The sequence below is a fragment of the Fringilla coelebs genome (assembly GCF_963513975.1).
Source record: "Fringilla coelebs genome assembly, chromosome: 12".
In the NCBI taxonomy this organism is placed as follows: domain Eukaryota; kingdom Metazoa; phylum Chordata; class Aves; order Passeriformes; family Fringillidae; genus Fringilla; species Fringilla coelebs.
In genome coordinates, this window is record NC_140038.1 from 4,324,069 (window position 1) to 4,346,397 (window position 22,329).

Here is a 22,329-nt window from a genome sequence, read left to right on the forward strand (position 1 = left end):
GAAGGAGGAAGGGAGGGCAGATGGTGCTTGAATCCCTGCATCCTCTCAGAACGTCAGTTCTGACCTGCCTTACACCTGGCAAGGCAGCATCCAGCTCGCTCCCTGTTCCCAGAGGGGGCTGGCAGAGCCAGAGGGGCTGGCCACAGGCAGCCTCCATGGCTTTGGGTTCAGAGCTGCATGAGCCTGGCATGCCCTGGCACGTGGCTGCATGCCCGGGGGAGGAGGTGCCAGCAGGGAATGCCCCGGGCAGGGGGAGAGGGAATGGCTCTGGTTTCCATAGCTCAGCCAGCAGCAGCTGAGTGCAGCCTAGCAGAGGTTCCTAAGGGAGTGGGCTTTCTGCTGTTGGTGCATGCAATAGTCTAAAATCAGCACAGCCCCTGGCTTAAGGGGGTTTTCTGGGGTAAGTAGAAAGTGAAAACCCCGTGGCCCCACTCCCCATAGGAGTGGGAGTGGTTTGTACCTGTAAATCCGTAGCTCTGAGGTGGCTGGGTTATAACATGTCCCTTTTCCTTCTTCCCCTCTCATTCCTCAGCCTAATCCAAAGACTTCCCATAAATGTGTTTCTTCTCCTGGCTCTGCAGAAGCTCCATCTAAATCCCCACATTCTTTCTAACCCTCTTTTGCTTTTTTCTTGACTTTACCTGTTCCTGCTATTGCTGTAAGTAATTGAAAGAAACAAACTGTATTAACTGCAACATTTACCTTTTGTAACCAGTGATTTTGGTGGGGTTTTTCTCCCCTTTTTATGCACACCTTTCTCTCCCACACTTTGAATTTGCCATGGTGAGCAGATTGTGAGGCAGGTACACAGTGAGGCCGTAGCCATCAGCTGTTCCCAGCAGCATTGCTGCATCCCAGTGGGAATGGACACAGGATCCTGAGCTGTCCCAGGCTCTGGCTGCTCCTTCAGAGCATTCAGCTGCCCCAGCATCCCTGGCAGTGCCCCAGGCCAGGCTGGACAGGGCTTGGAGCACCATGGGACAGTGGCAGGGAGTGGCACTGGATGGGCTTTAAGGTCCCTTCCAACCCAAACCAGTTTGGGGTTGATTCTTTGCAGGTTTTAAAGCATGAGCTGAGATGTAGAATCCCTTCAGAAGCAAAAATTGGAATCTTAGTGTTGGAAGAACCCGCTAGTGTTTCATTTTTAACTTCCACCAGTCACAAGATGCTACCCAGGATTAATTTGATACTAAAAATAAACCTTGTAGCTTTCCAAAGGCGGTGAAAGAAACTGAGTGACATATAAAATGCCTTGTAAATTAAGGCTGAAAATGGGAGGGGGGGCACAAAACACATTCCCATCCAAGTGGAGGAGCTGAGGGAGATCTACTTGTCATCATCTTCCAGTTTTAATTCCCAGATATTTTTGCCTGCAGGGATTGATTACCTGTGTTAAAGCCAAGCAGCATTTCTCCCATTCTGGCTCAGAATGTGCAGTTTTGGGCCCCGTGAAGCAGGAGATTCCATGCCCTGAGGAAAGGCCTGGCTGTGGGGTTCTGCTGTGCTCTGTGAGCAGGGGGGTTTTGGAGCCTGTGGGTGCCCAGTGCCCGGGCAGGTGCTGCAGGAGGGGCTCAGTGTGTCAGTGCAGCCTTGGGGACCTTTCTGTGCCCTAGGTGCTGCTGACTGTCCTAGAGCAGGGCTGTGGCATTAAAGCTTTGGGTGATATTGATCTTGTCGGTTACTATGACTTCTTTTTTTTTTTTCCCCCCTTCAATTGCATCATACCCTTAAAAAATGGTGGTAAGTGAGAGCTCTGCATGCTTTGGAGTTTGTTTAACCTCCGCTTCAGTCTATACAACGCACAAGTCATAACGTTAACACTCTTGAAAACTTCCTCATTCACGTTCACAACTAATTTGGATTTCAGTTTGCTGTTTTGAACCTTTTCTTTAGTCTGATTTTGTACTGGTTTTTCTGTTGTTCTGTTGCCCCTGGTTTTGCTGAGGGTTCGGTCTGTGTCTGTACTGTACTGGGGATGCTTTGCCAGCACTTAAGACCGGGAATTTCCCGTGGTCTGGTTTAGGTTAGAGATGGGACAGGGAGGAGTGCTGGGGATCCCCCAAATAGAGTATTCCCAGTAGGCTTTTTTGTGGGATCTTCTTGAGGAATCACTGATGGCAGCCTTGATCAATTTCAAGCTGCTTTTTCTTTTTTTTATTATTATTTTTAATTTTTTTTTTTTTGACAACAAAAACTTGCTGATCTGAAACGGGCATTTAAATCTTTGAGCAGAGGAGGGAAAATGGTTCTTTTGTAGCGAGTGTCCAGGGTGCAGTTTGCTATTGCTGAAGTCCAGCCAAACAAACTCCCAAAGCAGTGGATGGTGCTTGTTGGAGCCGAGCTGGGTCTCAGAGGCAGCGCTGGCCTCGGGGGCCAGGGCTCGCTGCCCCGCCCGGAGCGCGGAGCTCGGCTGCTCTCGGATCCTCGATTATTCCCAGAGATGTTTGTGGAAGGAAGCCATAGATTCCTCTGCTGTGCTTTGTGTTCGAGTACCTGATGTGTCTCTGTATATCTCACTGTATATACAACAGCACATTGATGTCTGGCTGTCCTTCCTAGTCCCAGTTCTCTGTACCGTGTCCGATAGTTACTGTTGCTGGTACTGGAATTCTGTGGACACCGGTGTGTGGCTAGTCTGTTACTTTGGCTGTAAAGCTCTTGGTTTGTGGTTAGTTCTTTATTTTTGAAGTATTTTTTTGTTCTGGTCACTGTCTGTGCTAGCGGTGGCTTTGCCTCTCCGTTGCCTCGAGGGCCCAGGTGGAGTAATGTCCCCTCTCCCCGACATTACTCCTGGCGTGTGCTCATGCGGATGCCTACACTGTAAGACTGTAATTTCCATAACTGCTTCATGTGCACTAAGCACCCTTGTGGAATCCTGCTGAGAGTTTCTCAAAGACTTCCCTGAAAAACCCCTCCGGCACGAGGTGGGAACGGCAACTGTCAAGTGCCAAAACCGGCAGGGCCTGAATTGGTCCCCCCAAAATCCATCTGTGGGAGCATTAGGCTCCTGGATTGACTCTTGTACTGTTGTGTAAATGCATTTTTGTCTTCTGTACTACAGCGTGGGAGAAAACAGTGTTTGAGAATTCCAAACCAAAGCCCAATTGGTCGTGAGAGTTAATGTGGAACATTCCTCATTGGCAGATTCCCCACCCCCCCAGTTCCTAAACGAGTTTTGCCAAGGGCCACGGGCAGGACAATGCTGTCAGTCCTCTGCAGCTGAAGTGTGTCCAGAGGTGTCCCAGCAGCCTGACTCCTCCTGGTGACACTGCATGCTGCTGCCCAAGGACCACGGTTGGGGCTGGAATCGACTGTTCCCCTTCAGCCTCCTCCTAACCTGGTCCCTTCTAATTAAACATTGAGAAAAACGGGGAATGTAGAGGTTGTTTTATCCGTGGGGGAAAATGAGCGTGGGGTATGTACCCTCTGGGGTATATACCAGGAGTTACCTATCAGCAGTGGAAAAACGGCTTAAAAATTAAAATACGTATTAAAAAAAAGTCAATGCAAGCAAACATCCAGCAGGATTTTACAACTGAACCGTTGGTTTGTCTCCTCATCTATTTTTTATGAGATTGAACCACTGGAACTTGGGGACAAGATGAGTCTTGACCATGTTGCACCAATCTGTCCGCTACAGTTGCAGTCCTTCATGACCAGCATTCCAAGTGTTAACTAAACCCATTGAAGCAACATACCTGCCATTAAACCCGAATCCAGAGCAGTAACTCCATGATCCTTGCACTCCTGACTGGAATGGCCTTTGATGCTGTAGATAGATCAGTTTGCTGCTCGTGTTGTGGCCCCCTACAAACACTGATTCTGTTTTTCTTTCCTTCCCTTGTCTCTCCCTGGGTGCATCGGGATGCTTGCTGCAGATGATGAACCAGCTGGGCCAATGTAAGTGTGGTTTTGGGAAAAAAATACTCTTTGGGTTAATTTGGGGGGTTGTGGGAGGTGATAAATCATAGGATTGATATTGCATGTGACATCACAGATGGTGTTGGACCGTCTGGTGTGTTTCTCAGCACCCGAGGAAAGAAAAGCAACATCTTGCTAGAAAACAAATACTGGGCTAAAATACAAAGGCTAAAACCGTGTTGTCTTCAGCCAGTTGAAGGGAGGAAGACCGAAACGCTGTACAAATAACCGAAAGTCCATTTCTCCTGTACCTCTAACTGATTTTTGATGCGTTTCTCTCCCATCCCTTTCTGCAGGAAAACCAATTCTACAAACAATCACAAAGACAAAAACTTACGTCAGAGAAACACAAATTAAAAATGCTCATCATGTAAGTATTGCCTGCGCCCGGCCGGGAGCGGGCAGGCGCAGCCCTCCTGCCCCGAGTGCTGGGGGGCAGCAGCAAAGCATTCCCTGCATTAAACCTTAAACATTGAACCATCCCGCTGCGCCTCAGGGAGCCCGGGGGGGGACCAAACTTTGATTGCCTCAGACAGGCGGGGGGTTTAAGGAGCTGCTTGCTAAACTCTGGGCAAAGCTGCCGAGCCCTCCTGATTGATCCCCCCCTGAACGGTGGAGCTGGGGCTGTCGGGAGCCGTGCCCCGGTGGGAGCGCGGGGATTGCAGGCTGCGGCGGCTCGCGCTGTTCACCATTGACTAGCACCTCTTTCTCGTTTCTTTTTTAGAGCTTTAAGTTTCTGAGAGACTGATGGCAATATGACCTGCTAAATTTAAGGGTTGGAACTCTTGGTTCTAGAACTCCAGTTCTGTCTGATTTCTTTTTTTTTTTTTTTTCTTTCCTTTCCAAGTGAGCAACAATATGACTGTCTAACGCATGCCTTATTTAGCCTCTCCTGCAAGGATGACCTAGCCAGATGAATTTTAATAATGCTTCCGTGTAGAAGGTGTAAACTCTTTTGGGCTTGATGTGCTGTGAATGTTGCTTTTTTTTCCTCCTTTCCTCTCTTTACACGAGCAGTAGCCAGGCGGGTTCACGCATGCGCTGTTTTTTACTTCCTGTAGCTGTTAAATTCGGCACCGCTCAAACCGCACCGCTGCCATCTAGTGAGACTTCTTTTGTAAAGTACAGCAAAACTTAAAGATATATACAGTATATATTTATATTTGGGGGAGGGGAAACCAGAAGTCGTTGTGGTTCATTTTGAAGCTGCTGATATTCATTCCTTACTGTATGGCTGGAAGGAGGGAGTGATGCCGGGCCGGTGCTCGCAGCAGGGACATTGGAGTTTCCTTAAGGGCTTTAACCATGGAGCGCGGGGGGTCCTGTTGGGCGTCAGGGCTGGGTGGTGCCAGGGGCTGCTGGTGGTGGTGGGATGCAGTTGGAAACAAAAACAAACCTTCAGTTTATAAATATATATATATATGATTGCTTTTTAAGTGATTTTTTTTTTTTTTTTTTGTTAATTCATGTAAATTCTCAAATCCTTTTGCACTGATGTGTTCGACATATTCTTGTACATTCAATTCAGGCAAACTTTTATAATTTTTTTTCTTTTTTTTTTTTCCTTTTTGGTTTAAATGATGAAATGTTACAGCATGGTGATATTCTATGCAACTAGTTATTCCTCTTTAGTTTGACACTGTAATTTCTCATGATTTAAAGATTGTAGAAATAGACCTACCAGGGTTCTCATGATGTGCGTAACTGTAGCTGCATGAACTCGTGTTCTGTGTATTTGTTGAAGTGCAATGATGTATAAAAAGTGGATTCACCTGTTTTTAAAAATAAAACACCGACAAAAACCGCTGTAGGCCTTGTTTTTCAACCTTTAATCAGCAGAGCTGTGTGCACCCCCGGGGTGCCTCATTCCTTGGCCAGTCTGTGCAGCTCCTTCTCCACGTCCTCCACGAAGGCTGGGAAGTGCTGGTCCATCAGGCAGAGGCGGATGAAGGTTCCCAGCTCCCGGGCGCTCCAGGCCGGCTGCCGCAGCACCGGGGGCAGCTCGGGCCGCTGCCGCAGCACCCACTGCCAATGGAAGGAGGGAGGGAGGCCCTGGCCTGGGACACGAGGACACAGCCAGGGCCCTGCCCTCCTGGATGCTGCAGGAGCAGGGAGCTGCCTGGCTTTGATGCTCTTGGAGTGCTACCAGTCAGCTGGCATTTCTGTGTGTGAGCTTTTCTCTGCCAGTGTAGCTTTTACACACGGTCCCACACCCCTGCGATTATTTCCGTTGGAAATGGACCCTGGAAATGCCAATTTCCTGGGTACTGTGGCTTCCTTCTGTAATCAGTGTACACTCTTTATGCTGCCACTTGAATGTGTAGGGATAACCAAGAGTGCACTTCCAGGCTTTTCATTTAGGCAAATGTTTTTCAGAAGTAAAGTAAGGAGCTTTTCTGTTAAAACTTCCTTTTCATCCCTGTTTAATCCCCTCTCCCAGCTTTTTCCTATGGTGGTGGGAGAACTCTGGGCATCGTGGCACTGGGGTTGGAATGTGGTGACCTTTGAGGACCCTTCCAGTGCAGCCCAGTCTGGGATTCAGTGCTCAGCTAGTGACTACAAAAGAAGGGACAGAGAAGGAACTGCACAAAACCAGGAAAGAGCAGAGTTTTCTACTCATCTGCTTCTGCACTGGCCTGAATTCCAGTAAATGAGCAAGAGTTGACTTCAGGTATTTAGCCAGAGCTGCTCAGTGAAGCTGTCCATGGAATGTGGGGATGCTTTGCTGTGGATCAGGGTTGAGAAGGGTCCAGGGGAACCTCAGAGCCCCTGTCAGTGCCTAAAGGGGCTCCCAGAGAGCTGGGGAGGGGCTTGGGATAAAGGAGAATGGGTTTCCACTGCCAGACAGCAGGGTTAGATGGGATATTCTGTGAATCCTTGATTGATATTTTCAGGCTTCAGCTCTGATCTGCACGAGTCATTTCTGCAGAGTCAAACCAGTGCCAGAGCCATTCATTTGGATGTTGCCTCTGGGTATTTCTTTGCTCTCTGTGTCATTTGTTCCTATTCAAATGGGGTGATTACACCACCAAACACCTTGTTTTGCTGCTTATTCCCTGGCTCTGGATCATTACACAGATCCAGTGTTTTGCTGGTGCAGATGATGGTATCCCAATGCTCAGGGAAGGCATTTCCCAGATGGAATCTGAGACAGTTCATTCTCAGGCTCAGTTACAGGCTCTAAACAGGAGATGTTTGTTTTTTACCTGTGCAAGCTGTGCTACAGATCTTCTTTCTCCAAGGCTTGTGCAGGAGTCTGGGAGAGGCTCATCTGGCTACAAAATACCAAATGCAAATAAGGGCTTGTTACCAAGCAGAGTGTGGGTATGTGCAGGGGGGGAAGCAGTTCCATTTTTAGCACTGACGGGAAGGGAATGTGCTCAGCTACCTTCTGCAGTAAAAAGACATCTTTTTATGGAACCTGCATGCACATCTGCTCCAGTCTTTAAAAATGAAAGACATGACAGTTTAACTACAGGCCTGTTAGCTAATGGCTAAACTGAAGTCACAAACAACTCCCTAGGAGTAACTTCAAAGAATGCTGTGGATGGATGCTCCCAAGAGCATACTGCTTCTTTTCCATGGATCCAAATACCCAAGAGAGCAGAGATTTTGGAATAATCACCCTGCAAAATGCTGTCTCTGCCTTTTCCAGTTACCTCAGGACTTTATCTTGGAGAAGGGAAACACTCTCTTCCTCCTGAGATGGCTTTTAGATGTGCCAGGTTAGATTAAATTGTAAATAGGCAGTTGTGGCAGCTACTATCACTGCAAAGCAGGAGCACACAGAAAGGAGCCAGGGTTACTTTGTGGTCTGATCATTTTTTGCCCTGTACAACTCATTTCCCAATTCCCATTCATGCAGCTGTGAGAAACTCCCCATGTCCAGCTCTGCCAGGTGTGGTGAGTGGTTTTGGGTGTGTGTGGTCACTTACTGCGTGCTCAGTGTCCATGGCCTGGCTGTCCTGGCTGAGGCTCTGCTCCTCAGCCCCCTGCACTGGGAGGAACTGGCTGAGTTTGTGCACACAGCTGCAGCAGTGCTCCTGCATCTCCTCCCTGCAGCTGCCTCCGAACTGCACGCGGAACATGCGGCACTCGCTCTGCTCGCAAGCACAGGGAAAGCAAATCAGCCTGGGATCCCCTCCAACTGCTTGGACTAAATCCACGTTTGTTGGAGTTGGGAAGGCAGTAGATTTGTGGATAACTGTGCCAATTTAAAAACAAATAAACAGGTTTTCCTGCTGTATTTTCAGTTTTCCCCAGCAGCTTACTGTGATTGCTGACTTGAAAATCAGGTAAAAATATGCAAGAAAAGGGTAAGTGATGCAGGGCCACCTGTCACTAAATCAAGGTTTAGCCAAGTGGACAAGCCTGCTACACGTAGCAGGAAAATTAACTTTTATTGCTGCTGCAGGTAGTACTAGCTGTGCACAGTTATTTGTGACAAAAAAATGACACAATAGTAAGCAGAAGTTAAGTCTGGATCTGGACTAGAAATTCTGGGAATGCGTGTTCCAGTTAGGATTTATGTTCCTGATGCAAAGTCAGCCCTGCCTGGTCTGCCTGTGTGGAGCTAAACCAACACATTCAGTTTGGCTCTCACCTAAATGTTCCTTGAACAGAAACCAACATGTTGAATAGGAGTGCAGGAAATTCAATGCATCACTTCAAAGAGTGAAATGATACTAAAAATGATTGAAAACTCCCAGATAGCTCTGACCCCCCCAGAGCAGGCTGTTGGGCTGTATTTTTAATAAGTGTCCCAGGTTCAGCAAAGTGCCCTGAAATGGGAATGGAATCTTTGGTGTGTGATAAGCTTGGCCTAAGCACCTTGAGCTGACGTAAGGGAGATGCATATTCAGTGTTTGGAGAGTGAATTAATGGAACTTTCTGTTTGATCTTGAAATTTCAATTTTGAAAAACTTAAAGTACTAGAAAAGCAGCAAATTCTCCTTGGCCCAGCCTGGCTAATTTAGGTCTTCATCTTCCTGAGGTTCCAGTGTCAACCCCATTTTCAATGCCCATTTTAATCCAACACTGCTGGGCTGCTGGAACACGAGGACACCTCTCACTTGAAAGCTCCTGTCTCAGAGATGAGCCAGCTCTTGCTGACAGCCCCTGTGTTTACATGCCTGCTGCTTGAGGATGTTTGAATCCCATAAAAAGATTTTTAGGGCAGGGTAAGTACAAAAGCCTGGCTCAGTGCTTTTTAAAGGGAAAATTGTCAAAGTAATGTGAAGTGTAGCACTCATTGCCAGTGCCCAGCTGGATTTGCCCTCATTAATTAAGGAACTGGGGCAGCCTCTCGGAGCCAGGCACTGAGCTGTGCAATGCCAGACAGGTGAGCTCTGATTTCAGGGACACAAAAGGAACTTGGCTGGAGTTTCCTTAGGACACTTTCAAAGAGCACTTGCTTGTTTGGATCCCCAAATCAATTTTGAGACTGAGCTCTTGGGTTTCTCACAAGGACTGTTAAATACTTTAGTTGGCAGTTCATAAACAACAGTGGACTTTGAAAATTAAACACTGTTCCTTTGTGGAAAGAGAGCTGTGATATGTCAAGGTTTATAGCATAAACTGAGGACTGGGCAGTCACACCTGAACCACACAAAAACTGAAGTATTAAAGAACCCTGATGTCATGGAATCATTACATTTTTACCTTTAAGATTCATCTTGTTCCTGTTCATAGTTTTGAAATCATTCTGCTGGCTGGGAGCCCACAGTGCCCTACTGAAGCCATATTTGAAGTGATGAGCAAGTTCCACTGTAAATGCAGTATTAATGACTTACAAGGAGTACAAGATAAACCAGAATTTTATCATAAAGATGAGCACAGAGGCTGCATCCAGTGTTGGGATATAAAGTAGAGAAACTGTGTGGTAGAACCACTGCAGCTAAAGTTGTGTGAATTGATGGTAAGTAAACACTGAAATGCACCAAATTAATTTCAGACTCTTAAAATTGCTCCTTTCCTGAAGTGCCCCTCAGAGCCTTGCTGGAGCCTGGCAGTGAGTGTGATGTTGGTTTTGTCTTGCTGGTGAGGAGCAGCAGAATCCCTTGATGCTGCACTGGGGGACTGGGAAGGAACAGCCTGCAGGTTCACCAGAACTAATTCCTGCCCCAGCTGCCTTCAGGTTTTCCAGGTTTTCTAACAAGCTGATAGAAAGCAGAGTGCAGAGGTGTTTTGGTTTCAGGCATAACCCATGAATTTAAAACACTAAGATACTTATAGAGTATCAGAGTTCATCTAAGAACAAAAAAACCTGAGAGTTTTACATAAATTGGTAAGAAGAAAGTGCTGTTTGATGATTTAAAGGCAAACCAACCACTTTTCATCAGGAGAGCTGAGTGGGTGACCAGAAACCCATGTCCATTTTGTTTCCTCGAGTACCAAATACCTTAACCACCAGCCTGCTGCTGCTGTGCCAGGAGCCACAAAATGGCTCAGTTATTGCTTGGTTTGAGAGTTTGTTTGCTGAAGTGCAGTCTGACTCAGAGGAATCTTGGAAGAGATTTGCTTCATCTTTTTGTTAGCCATGGCAGATAGACTGGGAAATAAAACCAGTCTGGCTGTTTTAGCAGCTAACTCTCAGAGAGCAGTCTAAAAACTGAATATTAGCAGTTACAAAAAATATCAATATTTAATCCATTCTTGTTTAGTATCTAGAGTAAAAAAAAATATTCTAATTTACATGGATAATTTACACTTTCTAGTTTAATGTAGCCAAAAGGGAAACTTTTCTCCATCTCTGTGTTACAGGTTAGGAATGTTGCAAGCAGCTCAGCTCACCTTGGCCTGTGCCAGGAGCAGCAGGCACTCTGCTCTCCTCACTATCTTCAGCCACTTGTGGGAATCGATCAGGGAAAAGCCTTCCTGAAATAAAGCACAAACCAGTGGCCCAGCAAGCAGCAGCACCCAGGAGCACATGTTTAATTTGTGTGATGTAATTAAGCTCTAATGAAGATCAGTCACTGCAGCTATGCAGTTTTTGGAGCTGTCAAGCAGCCTCCACTGTGGAAGTTTTAGCACTCCAGGGATTAAATCCAGTAACAACACTGTCGAAGTATGTTGTGATTTCCATCCCTCTGTACATTTACATTTGTGCATGCCATGGAAGCCCCTGAAAACCAGAATGAAGCAGCTGCGAGTGGAGCTCTGAGCGCTGAAGTTGCCCGGGAGGGCAGCAGAGGGCAGGCGAAGCCGGGGAATGGCGCAGCCCGGCTCTATCCCGGCCCCGGGGAGGCCTCGGCTCCAGGCGGCACTCAGGGAACCGACAGCAGCTTCGTTAATTGGATAAAGATGTTTTTATACTCCACTTGCATCACTGTCAGTCTCTTCAAACTCGACAGGCTGCTCAGCCTCCTGTAAAAACACCTCAGGAAAGTGAAAAACAACTGCACAGCAACAGACTGTGTCTCCCAGGGCACTGGGAGCCATTACTTAGCAAAGTCCAGGGAAAACCCCAAACAATTAATCAGTGCTAGGGCAGGAGGAGATCAGGCACCCGTTTTATCCAAACTCACAATACTTTCAATGACCAAGGGCTTGAGCCCAGGCTGCTTTCAAGGGGTCCTAAGGGTGAAACCCCACAAGTCACATCCATCCTGAAGAGTCACCATGCATGCTGGATGGGTCCAGGCTGTAAAACCATCTGCATTCTGTTTTGGAACAGCAACCACCTCAGTGACTGCTGCTTTACTGTGCTGGCACTGGCTCCACAGTCTCATGCTGCAACTGCATGCAGATTTCCAGCTGCACTTCCCAGAGGAATCTCTCAAAAACTGTGAAGAGTTGAAGCAAAGGCAGACTGGATGCAGACACCTGCTGTGACAGACTCCAGAATGTCAGCCAGCAGGGAAGCACCATTCCCAAAGAGCTGGGGTCAGAGGGAGAGAGGAGCTGCCCTGTGTGCTGCAAAGCAGGTGCTGACAGCAGGTAAGAGCGCCAGTCCCTTGTGGTGTCTGCACTGAACACACTCAGAGTGCCCTAAGGCAGGACAGGAAAGGCCTAAAGGTCAGAACAACAGGGAGAGATCACCTGGGAGCAATGGGGAGAGGCTGAACAAAGCCCCAAATGCTGTCAGAGAAGCAATTCCAAACCATTCCCTCCCTAGGCCACTTCAACTTGTGGCCACTTGTGCTTGTTCTGTTCAAGTAGTTTCTGTTTTGGAGACACACCAATTGTTTATTTAAATATAGCTATTGCCATATTCAGTCTGGTTTTACAGTGTTTTTCCTTTCACTGGAGATGAAGTTGTCTCCTTAAAATAATAACTGTTTTCAAAGAAATTATAGAAGGCAGGCACTGTTTAATCTTCCTACCAAATATTTTATTGATGTTTCCCAGCTTCTTTTGTATGTCCTGTTTCTGAGGTAAAACAAGTGGGAAAAAACAGCATTTGGAATTTTTATTTATGTACTCCTGATTACCCAACTCCAACCCCCTAATTCGATTTAACTGAAATTTAAGTTTAACCACTTTATTTTTAAAATCATTGTCCCTGTATTCTCCCCAGAATCTCAGCCTGGTTTGAGTTGAGAGGCACCTTAAAGCTCATCCAGTGTCACCCCTGCCATGGGCAGGGACACCTTCCACTGGCCCAGGGTGCTCCAAGCCTGGCCTGGGGCACTTCAGGGCTGGGGCAGTGCATGTGAAGGTGAATGAATGAGAGCAACAAAAGGGAAGAACACAACCAGTGTGTCCCTTGCCTGCTCGAAGGCAGGAGGATCCCTGCGTGGGGCAGGGCCTGGGAGCTGCAAGGCAGTAATTTGGGATTACAGTGCACTGTGCCTTCCCACGGGCGATGCACTGACCCTCGACACGCTCTGCATGCGGGCGATGGCACAGAGAAGAGCGGCGTTCCTTCCGGATCGGTGCTGCCACCAGGCTGCCAGAGCAGGGAACGGTCCTGCTCCCTTGAGCCAGCCAGAGGGGCAAAGCCAGAGGGCAGTGTAAGATTAATCAGAATATCCCCAAAACGCAGCCTGGGCCGGGTAGGGACACGAGAGCCCAAATGTAAAGTTTGGTCATCAATGTTCAGTCAGGCACATACTCCTGTAGCTCTCCACGGCCGAATTCCTAACAAAAGTGAGGTAAACTCTTTGCTACATCCGTGACCAAAATCTAAGTTTCTCACAGAAAGGACTGAGTGGAATTAAGCTGAAGGGGAAAACAAAGCAAGATGTTTCCCAAATGTTTTGGAAGCAGCAAGATGTGACCACAGCTGCCACAAGGCAGGAGCCAGAAATGCTGATCCAGCCTCAGAGCCATGGAGTCCAGCACTGGCTGGGAAATACTTTCGTTCTGACTTCACATTTCAGCATTCAGAAACCTGCTGGGTAATGAGGGCTGTGAGCTGTGCTGGAAGGTATTGCGTGTGATTTATGAATATTTTTTATTGTAGCATTTAGAAACCCTGTGGTGCTAAACAACACAGGAATAGATTATCTAAGTTTTGTCAGACTGCAAGCCTATCTGAACAGAAGATGACTCTGTATCTAAGAAATGTTATTTGTGCAGCAGCTCAGCTGTGCTGCCTTGCATCACTTCTTTGGACACACATGCACAAGCCAGATGTTTCCAAACAAAACTCTATGTAAACAATAGCTTAGGAGGAAAAGCTTTTTTCCTGGTCACAAACATGATCTAGTCTGCCCTTAAATCACAACCAGAATTAAAAAAGACAAACTAAACCCCAGAATGCTACAGACAGACATTGTCCAGGCTGGGCTGCCCATGAAATGCAAATACAACAGTGTGTTCTGCAGTTCCCAGCTCAATGTATGCACTGTGTCATGCTATGGATTAAGGACTCAGCTGGGAATGTGCATTTCTAGCAAACTATGAGGTCAGTTCTGTCACTGACTTACTGAGTTGTGGTTTTAACTTTTTTACTAATCTGTAGGGATTTTTGAGGGTTTTTTTTTCTCTTTTCTCTGGAGATTTTTCTAGTTTTTAGTTGTTGGTTATCTCTTTCTTTAGGGAGGTCTCGACACTGATAGGTGTTCTTCACACAGGATTGCTACTTAATGGTTTTTTGGGTTTTTTTTGTTAAACTTGGGATTAAATTTGTATTTTTTGTTTGCATTTAGCTGTTTATTAGTTTTTATTTATGTTATAGTATTTTGTTTTAATAAGGTATAAAATGGTTATTTATTTTTAAATTTTTTTTCCTAGAATAAGCAGTTTTCTATTTAAAAAGTACGAATTCTTCATTAATGACTGTAGAAAAAAGTGGTGAAAATTCAACTTCTAACATAATTTCACTCCAGTCTTCAGTAGGACACACCTGGAAGTAGAAACTTTTGTATCTATTTCCAATATTTAAGCAAGGCCAAATACATCAGGCTTGATTTCTGCAGCATGACCTGCCTTGAAAATTGAGTCAAGATCAGAAGAGCCAACATGAAGCAAAAATAAACCTTAAAAAATCCCTAAACAAGACAACCTGTAGAGTGAATGAAGCACAAAGGTGTCCCTGCAAACATTTCCAACCCTACCAATCAAGGCACAGAGACAGGAGTCAGGAATAAAAGGATGTTAAGTTTTGCATGATCCTTTTTTGAGCCTAAATCTCCTAGACCCTCCCATCTTGCTCTTGAGCCTGGCAGAGAACACACAGGGCTGCAGTCATTAGGCAGAGTGCTCTATGTGCACTATGGAGGGGTTTAATAGCTAGTTTGTAAGCAAAGCTAAGTTATTACAAGAAATAATAATTAACGATTGTTAAGTGTATTTATACCAAAGGAAAAACCAAAACTGTCAGCATAAAAATAGATTTTAAAAAATACATGAACATTTTTATAAGTTAAATGACGTATAGAAATGAATGTAGATACATATTTTATTAATTTTTAATAAAAATTTTGTTAGTTATATTAATGCTAATTGCTTTGCACCGATTAATAGAATAAAATAGAGCAATATAATTAATAACTTAAGATCACACTTTATTAAAAGTATATAAACTAAAAACCACACAAAAATCCCCTTTTTCCTTCTTAAACCCTAATCATGAACATAAATGTCACATCCAACATAACAGTAACAGTTCACATAGGCAGGGAGGCTGCAGAGGGAGGGGACAGGGGACACACAGAGCCAGCCCTGAGGGGACACGGGGACACAGGACACACAGAGCCAGCCCTGAGGGGACAGGGGGACACAGGACACACAGAGAGGGGACAAGGCAGAGAATGGCTTTGGCCCAAGTGCAAACACTGCCTGCAGGAGCAGGGTTTGCATGGGTGCAGCCCACAGCCAGCACAGACAGGCCCTGACCTCAGCACACAACTCCACACTTCAGTGAGCTGTTCTGGGGATTCTTCCCTGTGACAACTCTCCAGAGACACAGAGAGGGGAACTGGATGCTCAGGGATGAGCTGGCTGAAGCTCTCCAGGGCATCCCAGTAATGTATTTCTTCATTCTCAGTATAAAATTGTAAGGGGATACAATATAAGAAATTTAAGGTAGCATAGAAAGCAATCTTACCCCTAAGGAGTTGCAGCTGAGCCAATTATTACAGATGAGGAACAGGCCTGACTTTAACAGGCTGCAGCTGTAGCCAAGAAGAAGAAAAGGGTTATAAAAGAGGGGATTGGGTGGTTGAGGGGGAACTGGAGTCAGCTGGCTACTGCAAGAAGAAGGAAGAGTCAGTGCTTAGAGGAGCTGCCTACAAGGAACATCAAGGAGGAAACTCCAGCAATATGGAACCTTTGTGATATAATGACAATAGAACCTTTGCAATATAATAGCAACATGAAATATGTACTTCTCCAGGCTGATAGCACACATCAAACTCTAGGGTGAATATGCTTCATTAACAGACATCACTAATCTCAAAATAAAAATTCTAAGAGCTTAGGTTTAGGACAATTGGGGCAAGAGAAAAGGAAAGAGGAGGAGCCCTTGGCATGGAAAAGAAATGGGAAAGCTGGTGCAGAAGGATACTCTCAGCTCGTCCAAAACAATCACAGCAACATCACATGTTGAAATAAACAACCTGAAATTGAGATTTTTTTGAACTGCAATTGTGGTACTAAATAATCCAACAAAACTTTAATAAAAGAACAACCTTCTGTGGCTTTGCAGGGCTCTACCAGAAAGCAGCATTAGCAACCAAGCTCCTCACTGCCCAGCTTTCTGTCAGGAGCCCTCACTTATTGCACAGGGACCAGCTCTGCCCAGGGCACTGCTGTGAATCTCATCTGCAAAATTTGGTGCCCGAGTTCCAGGCCCTGCAAAGAGAGCATCAGGAACATGAGGATGCCTGCTGAATGCTTGCCTAATTAATGAGTTAGAATCTACTGTACCCTGAGCACTGGTTGGTTATTGGAAGTCATGAGGGGACCAGGAGGGCACTAAGGACCTTCAGTCTACTCTTCAAAAGATCAGGTCACAAATCAATTACTCTGGATTAATTTTATCCTATTAAGTAAGTCCTCTTCACAATTTCAATTTGTTTCATTTGTAGGATATTATGAATTCTAGCACCAGAAGTAATTGCAGTGAATAAAACACCAAAATACAATTTCCATGATGTGTTGATAGAGAGGGGAAAGGAAATAAGAGTTGTGGTAAATGGAACATGATGTATCCTGAGCATGGCCAGAAATTGCCAGAGATGCTGTTGAGATATTCCTGTAAAATTCCATTGACTACAGTATACAAGAATGAGGTTTTTCTACCATCAAATATGCAGTCTGTTAGACAACACTGCAGCAAAACCAGCTCCTAAAAATACATTATGCAATTTAATTCCAAATGAAGAATTTGGTTTAAAAAAGAATAAAATAAAATAAAACAAAACAAATCAAAACAATCTTTAATTTGTATTATGCATCAGAGATTTTTATGTTTCATGCTCTGAAGTTCCATTTACCTCCTCTTCATTCCATTACACAAGGAATAGATGATATTTCAAAAGGAAAACAGTTCTTTCTGTATTTATTAAAAACAACAGTTGTTAGGATATGTGAATATTTTATTGCTGTTTTATAAATATTGTTCTTAGAAACGGATCATAAAAGAGCCAGTGGGCCCTAAGGAAAAGGTTTCTCAACTTTCCTACTTCAACAAAATTAAAAGGACTAAGAGAATATGTAAGTACACCCATCACAGACAGAATATTTTGATAGCCATCAGAAGCACTTGAATATTGTTCCTACTATGGATATTGATCCAGCCATCAGCAAAACAGAAATTTTTCTTCCCAACTCTCAGTTTTGTGCAAATGTTGTTCATAAGTGAGAAACAGAAAAAAATCCTTTTATAATTCATCAATGAAAATGTTACAAAACTTGAAGTTCTGCATGTTGAGAAGGAAATGTGTCCCTGTGACCCAGATCTTGTTCCTGTGCAGAGGTACAAAGCTACAATAATTGTTATCCAGTTCCCTCAAACCAGGAGCCTGGAGCACATCAAAAGGGCTGAAAAGCAGGGATTAGGAGAAAGATCAGAAGACAAGGCACCAACAGTTTAAAGGATGCAGTTCTGTGAGCACAGCAGAGGGAATTTCAATTTAAGGCAGCACACAGGTGTGGGAGGACACCTTGGCAATCCAAGGGACACAGCCCAGGCCTGAGAGGGGAAATGGGAGCACAAGTGAAATTGTGCCAGCAGCTGCAGCATTCCATCAAAGCTGCTGCATTCCCTGTGGAGCAGGAGCTGTGCACGATCCCCTCTGACAGAACAGGATAATGGACCCCCAGTGAGTGGATCTGGACTGTGACAGGCTCCAGGCACGGGCTGTACTGAGTCGTGCAAAGCCTGCTTAAATATTGTGACAGGTTTGTGACAGCACTGACAGCTGCACTGGAGGGAGATACAGCCACTGGGATGAACCATTTCTGACGATTTCTGCAGAAAAATACAGCCTGGGCAGCACTGCAAGGTGGTTTGTTGTTATGTGGCATCTCAGGAGGGAGTTTGCAAAATGGCCATCCCTGGAAGTGCTGAAGAAGAGGCTGGCTGGAGCTCGGAGCACCCTGGGGCAGTGCAAGTGTCCCTGCCCTGGCACGGGATGAGCTGCAAGGTCCCTCCCAGCCCAAGCCATGCTGGGATTCCATGGAAAGGAGCACAGGGGTGTTTGGTGGGGGTTTCAGCCCCTCAGGTAGGTGCAAGAGGACAAGTGGGAGGACTGCAGCTGCTCCAATCAGAAACACACAGTCCCAGTACATACCAGTCTCACCAGTTCAGTCCTGCAGGCACAGAACACACCTGTGCCACCAGCCCAAACTCACCTGCTCAAAGAGCTGCACCCAGAGCAATCCACGGGCTGTAAAACCAACTTTATGTAACTTTTCTTTAACAAGTTCTAAATGTTAGTCTGTCAACTTTAAGGCTGGCACAGAAGCATTGCCAAAATCAACGTTTGAAATAAAGCAAAACAAGTTGTTTTTTTTTCTTTCAAAGTCTCAGTACTATATTTTGGTCACATCTACCAAGCATGTCTGTTCCACCTCTCCTGCACTATGTGATAGCTCCCACAGTATCTCAGTGTCTCACAGAAGCTGGAACAGTCCTGATACATCCCAGAAACTCCTCATCTGGCATTTCAAGCAAAGCAGCTGCCTGAAAGCTTCAGTGGCCACTAAACACAAGAGCTGTAAGAAAGTGCTTTTCTCAGCCAAGTTTTTAGCAGTCTTCTGATCCCTCATCCTTCCCCACAGCACACTTTTATCTGCCCTGTTACTTGCCAGATTCAGCCTTTGCCAGCCAAGTCTCTGAAGGGCTGAAGCTCTGGGTTGTGCCTTTTCTGCACTTGGGTTAGTTATCAGAAGCTGCTGGTAGTTTTAGATGTTTACTTCAAGGACTCCCAGAGGAATGTCAGTTACTGGTCACTAACAGGAACAGGGGCATCCTGCACTGAGCCATTCCAAGCAGAACGTGGTGAGAGATGGCAGCAAGTCTCATTTCCACCCACATTTTCAAAACCTCTTTCCTTTTTCTTATCCAACACAACAGCTAAAATACTTTCCACAGTCCCTTTTTACCTTGTTCTCACTAAATGAGCCGAGGGCCATCCACAGCAGCAGCTCTCTGTTAGCTCATGCATTAACTATCCAATGTTCCCAACACACAGGCCAAAAAATTCAAGGGTATCCATGGTCCTGCCCTATACTTCAATTTCTATAAGTTTATGACCCTTTAAGAGGCACAGTAAAAACTAATTTATAAGCTTATACATATTTAAAGCTGCAACACAGTCTCTTACACATTCTGTTAAAAAAGCTTTGCTATCTTTACACTGCAGCATCTTCCAGTGGTTTGTAATACCTTTCTAACACATTTATCAGCCAGCTCCTACTCGTTATCACCACTGAGTACTGGTGATGTGCACTGAACACACTTTAATTCCACCTTCCAGCAAGGTCTTCTGAGTCAGGAGCATCAAACCCACTCCTTCTAGACAGAATTTTCCTTTTGGTGTCATTGTGAAGTCTTTAGTTTGGTAGCTGGTTATGCTTAAGGAAGTGGAGGCTACAGGAAAACCACAAGTTTGGATTTTGTCTCCAAGGATTTTATCTCATCATCCAGCATAGAAAATACAAACCCTTGGATAAACCAGATCATCAAACCAAAATACTAGCAGGTCATTGGCAAGCAGGCAGCTGGACCATCTAGCAGGTTACAGTTTTACCTATTTCTAAACAGTGTTTAGAAGTTTTCCTGTTTTCTTAGTCAGAAGAATCATGAAAATACTCCAAATATCTTTCAAGATCAGCAACACTTAGCATTACCTCTTAATTTAGATTTTTAGAACAGCAGAAAAAATGTGGATCCTCAGCATGAAATACTGCATTTAGTATTATTCTGACAAATGTGAAGGGAAAGCAGCACATGAGAATTACCATGAGCAAAACTACATTGACAGTTCCCACTCTGTGGGAGAGAAGATGAAGCTGAGAAAAGAAACCAAGTTAACACTGAGGGTAACATCAAGGAAAAATGTTCTTTATACAAGACAAACTTACCAGCACTGCTCGCCCTTGGGAAATAAAGAAATGGCCAGACTCCACAATGGTAAGGACAAGAGGGTCTGATTCTTCATTCGATTCAAACACCTTTAAAAAGACAAAGGAAAATCTGGCCCTGCAAGCACAGACTCTACAATTCCCATTTCTAGTGCCAAATAAAAGGTCTCAAAGGTCACTTAGAAGCCAGGTGTGTAATTTATATCTCACTAATGCAACTTACCCTTCACTCCCACAGACAGGAGGAACATTAAATGACTTTTTCACTAATTATACCTCCATATACAGATTTAACTACTTGGGACAACCCTCTGGATTCTTCCACCATCATCTCTAGATTTTAATACCACAGGTTACTGCTGAATGAAGGAATAAAAAAAAGTGGGCCATTAACACTCTGATGTGTTGTTATTAATAATTCATGAAGTACAAATCTCTCCCGATTCCTGCTTTAGCTCTGGACTCGCAAAAAGACACCTGAAAGACCTCATTAATTCGAGTTTGCCTCACAGCACAGTCAGTCACCCCACACCGTCCCACCACCCTCCCCGCGCCGCCGGCACCTTCCAAGAGGTGTTCTGCCCCTCGTCGTCCCCGTCCTTCGGGGGGAGGAAGCGACCGTAGCGCTTCAAGGGCCACACTGTGGCGCTACCGAGGAGAGAGGTGTCGCCGGAGCTGCCTGGCGCCGAAGCCAGCCCAGGCTGGGAGCCACGACTGCCGCCAGCCGCCGCCATTCCGCGCTGAGGGCAATGAGGGGGCAGAACAGGCTGAGGGCGCCGAGGGCTCTGAGGGCTCTGAGGGGCGGTGGGCAGCGCGAGCTGGGCGGGAAGCAGCAGCCAATAGGAAGGCGGAGAGGGCGAGCGGCGGGAATTGTTCGCCAATCAGCGCGAGGCGCGCGGGGGCTCGCGCCGCGTCTTCTGTGGCGACGCGTCCCTGTGAGGAGCAGTCGCTTCTTTCGCCTCAGCGTTATCGCGCGCAGCTCTTGCCTCTCCCCTCTCTTTCGTCTCCTTCCTTTTCCTTTTCTTCCTTTCCCCCTCCAAGAGCAGCGTGGCTACAGCCTCTCCCTGCTGCCAAGTAGCCCCCGGACATGCTGATGTGGCGGGTCCGCCCGTCGGCGCTGAGGGGAGAGAGGCGCGCCGAGGCCGTGGCCGCCATTTTGTGGCGTGAGGGAGCGCGGTCGGCGCTGCGCAGCAAGGAGGAGGACGAGGATGTGAAGCTCTCGTTGTCTGTTGCTGCTCCTGTGACAAGACCGTGGAGCCTGGCCAAGATGTCAGCATGCATCCTTCCTCAGGTAGAATGTGACAAGTCCCTGTAAAAACGCTGTCCTACACTCTCAATTCCCTTTCCATGTCTTGGTGGCATTCGCTTCCTAAAGTTGCCACAGGGGTTTTTGTGGTACCTGAATTGAGGTCTGTCAAAAAAAGCTGTTTTCAATGTGTGAAATGGTTTTAGCCAGCGTGAGCAAACAGCTGGATTAATAAATCAAAATTGCCCTCTCCTCCCCATTTCAGCTATTACGTGCTTCTACAATGATGGAATGCTACACTTCCCTTGGACAGGAGTGATGGTGACATGACTGCACTTTGATATTCCATTTATAGTACATTCCTTGGCCCATTAACATTAAAAAAGTGCATGAGCTGGTCAAGGCCCTTGAGGGGGCCCAGAGGAGCCCAGTGCCATTCAGGACTGCCCCAGATGGGCTGGTGGATGCCCATGACCATGAGTTAAACCATCCCCTGCCCTGAGGGTGCCATCCCAGTTCCTTTAATTCCTGTGACCAAGATGGAACTTGGGTAAATAATCAAATTGAGCAGAAAAAATAAGTTTATGGCATTTTTAGTGCCTTTTTTTACCTGTATGCTTTCCATTGATGATGTTGTGTTGGCTGATATAAATAAAGTTAAATAACTAGTGTCTCATCTGAAATAAAACCTTCAGGGATGAGGTTAAGCTATTAAACTGTGATGGTTTAATCTGCATGGTTTAATCTAGATGGTTTAATTAGGAAATACTAGATTGACATTTATGTCCTGTGGCCCTTGTGTTTTTCATCTGATGCTGCATCCGAGAGTCAGTTTAGCATCCAAGGAACTATTTCCAAAATAAACAATTTCGCAGGGTTTCCAAAAGGGAGGTGTTTATCTAAGCGTTTTGCAGATAGGGAAAGGCAGGCAGAAAGGCATTAAATGACTTGACAAGGTCATCCAGAGACGTCGGTAATGAAACAGGGAATACAGTGTGGGCTTCCCAGCTGCCAGTTGCCTTCTCTAATCACTGCTTCCCCACGAGGCTTTCTCAAATTGTTCTTGTCAAACGTTCAGAATTTGCCAGTAGACTTGGGACTTTCTTGGAATCTGTAGAAGCTGAACGTTTTTGTCAGAGAAAAATATGATGAGGACAAGTAGGTAAAATATTTTCCCCTATTTC

The 22,329-nt window shown here is 45.8% G+C and overlaps 2 protein-coding genes across 3 annotated transcripts in view; one reads left to right on the forward strand and one right to left on the reverse strand.

Moving 5' to 3' along the window:
* Window positions 1-5,721, forward strand: part of NPTN (neuroplastin) — a 40,957-nt gene extending 35,236 nt beyond the window's left edge. For both annotated transcript variants that reach the window (XM_084214061.1, XM_084214062.1), the window contains 3 exons: window positions 3,879-3,900; window positions 4,218-4,291; window positions 4,646-5,721. In XM_084214061.1, coding sequence (XP_084070187.1) covers window positions 3,879-3,900; window positions 4,218-4,278 — 83 coding nt within the window. In that variant the 3' untranslated portion in view covers window positions 4,279-4,291; window positions 4,646-5,721. The remainder of the gene's footprint in view (window positions 1-3,878; window positions 3,901-4,217; window positions 4,292-4,645) is intronic.
* Window positions 5,722-5,784: 63 nt separating this feature from the next.
* Window positions 5,785-20,633, reverse strand: REC114 (REC114 meiotic recombination protein; the record flags this gene model as incomplete). Its single annotated transcript, XM_084213609.1, has 6 exons — window positions 5,785-5,946; window positions 7,128-7,196; window positions 7,857-8,021; window positions 10,714-10,797; window positions 19,900-19,989; window positions 20,463-20,633. 6 exons carry the CDS (start codon window positions 20,631-20,633, stop codon window positions 5,785-5,787), a joined length of 741 nt encoding a protein of 246 aa, XP_084069735.1.
* Between the last annotated feature and the right edge of the window lie 1,696 nt (window positions 20,634-22,329).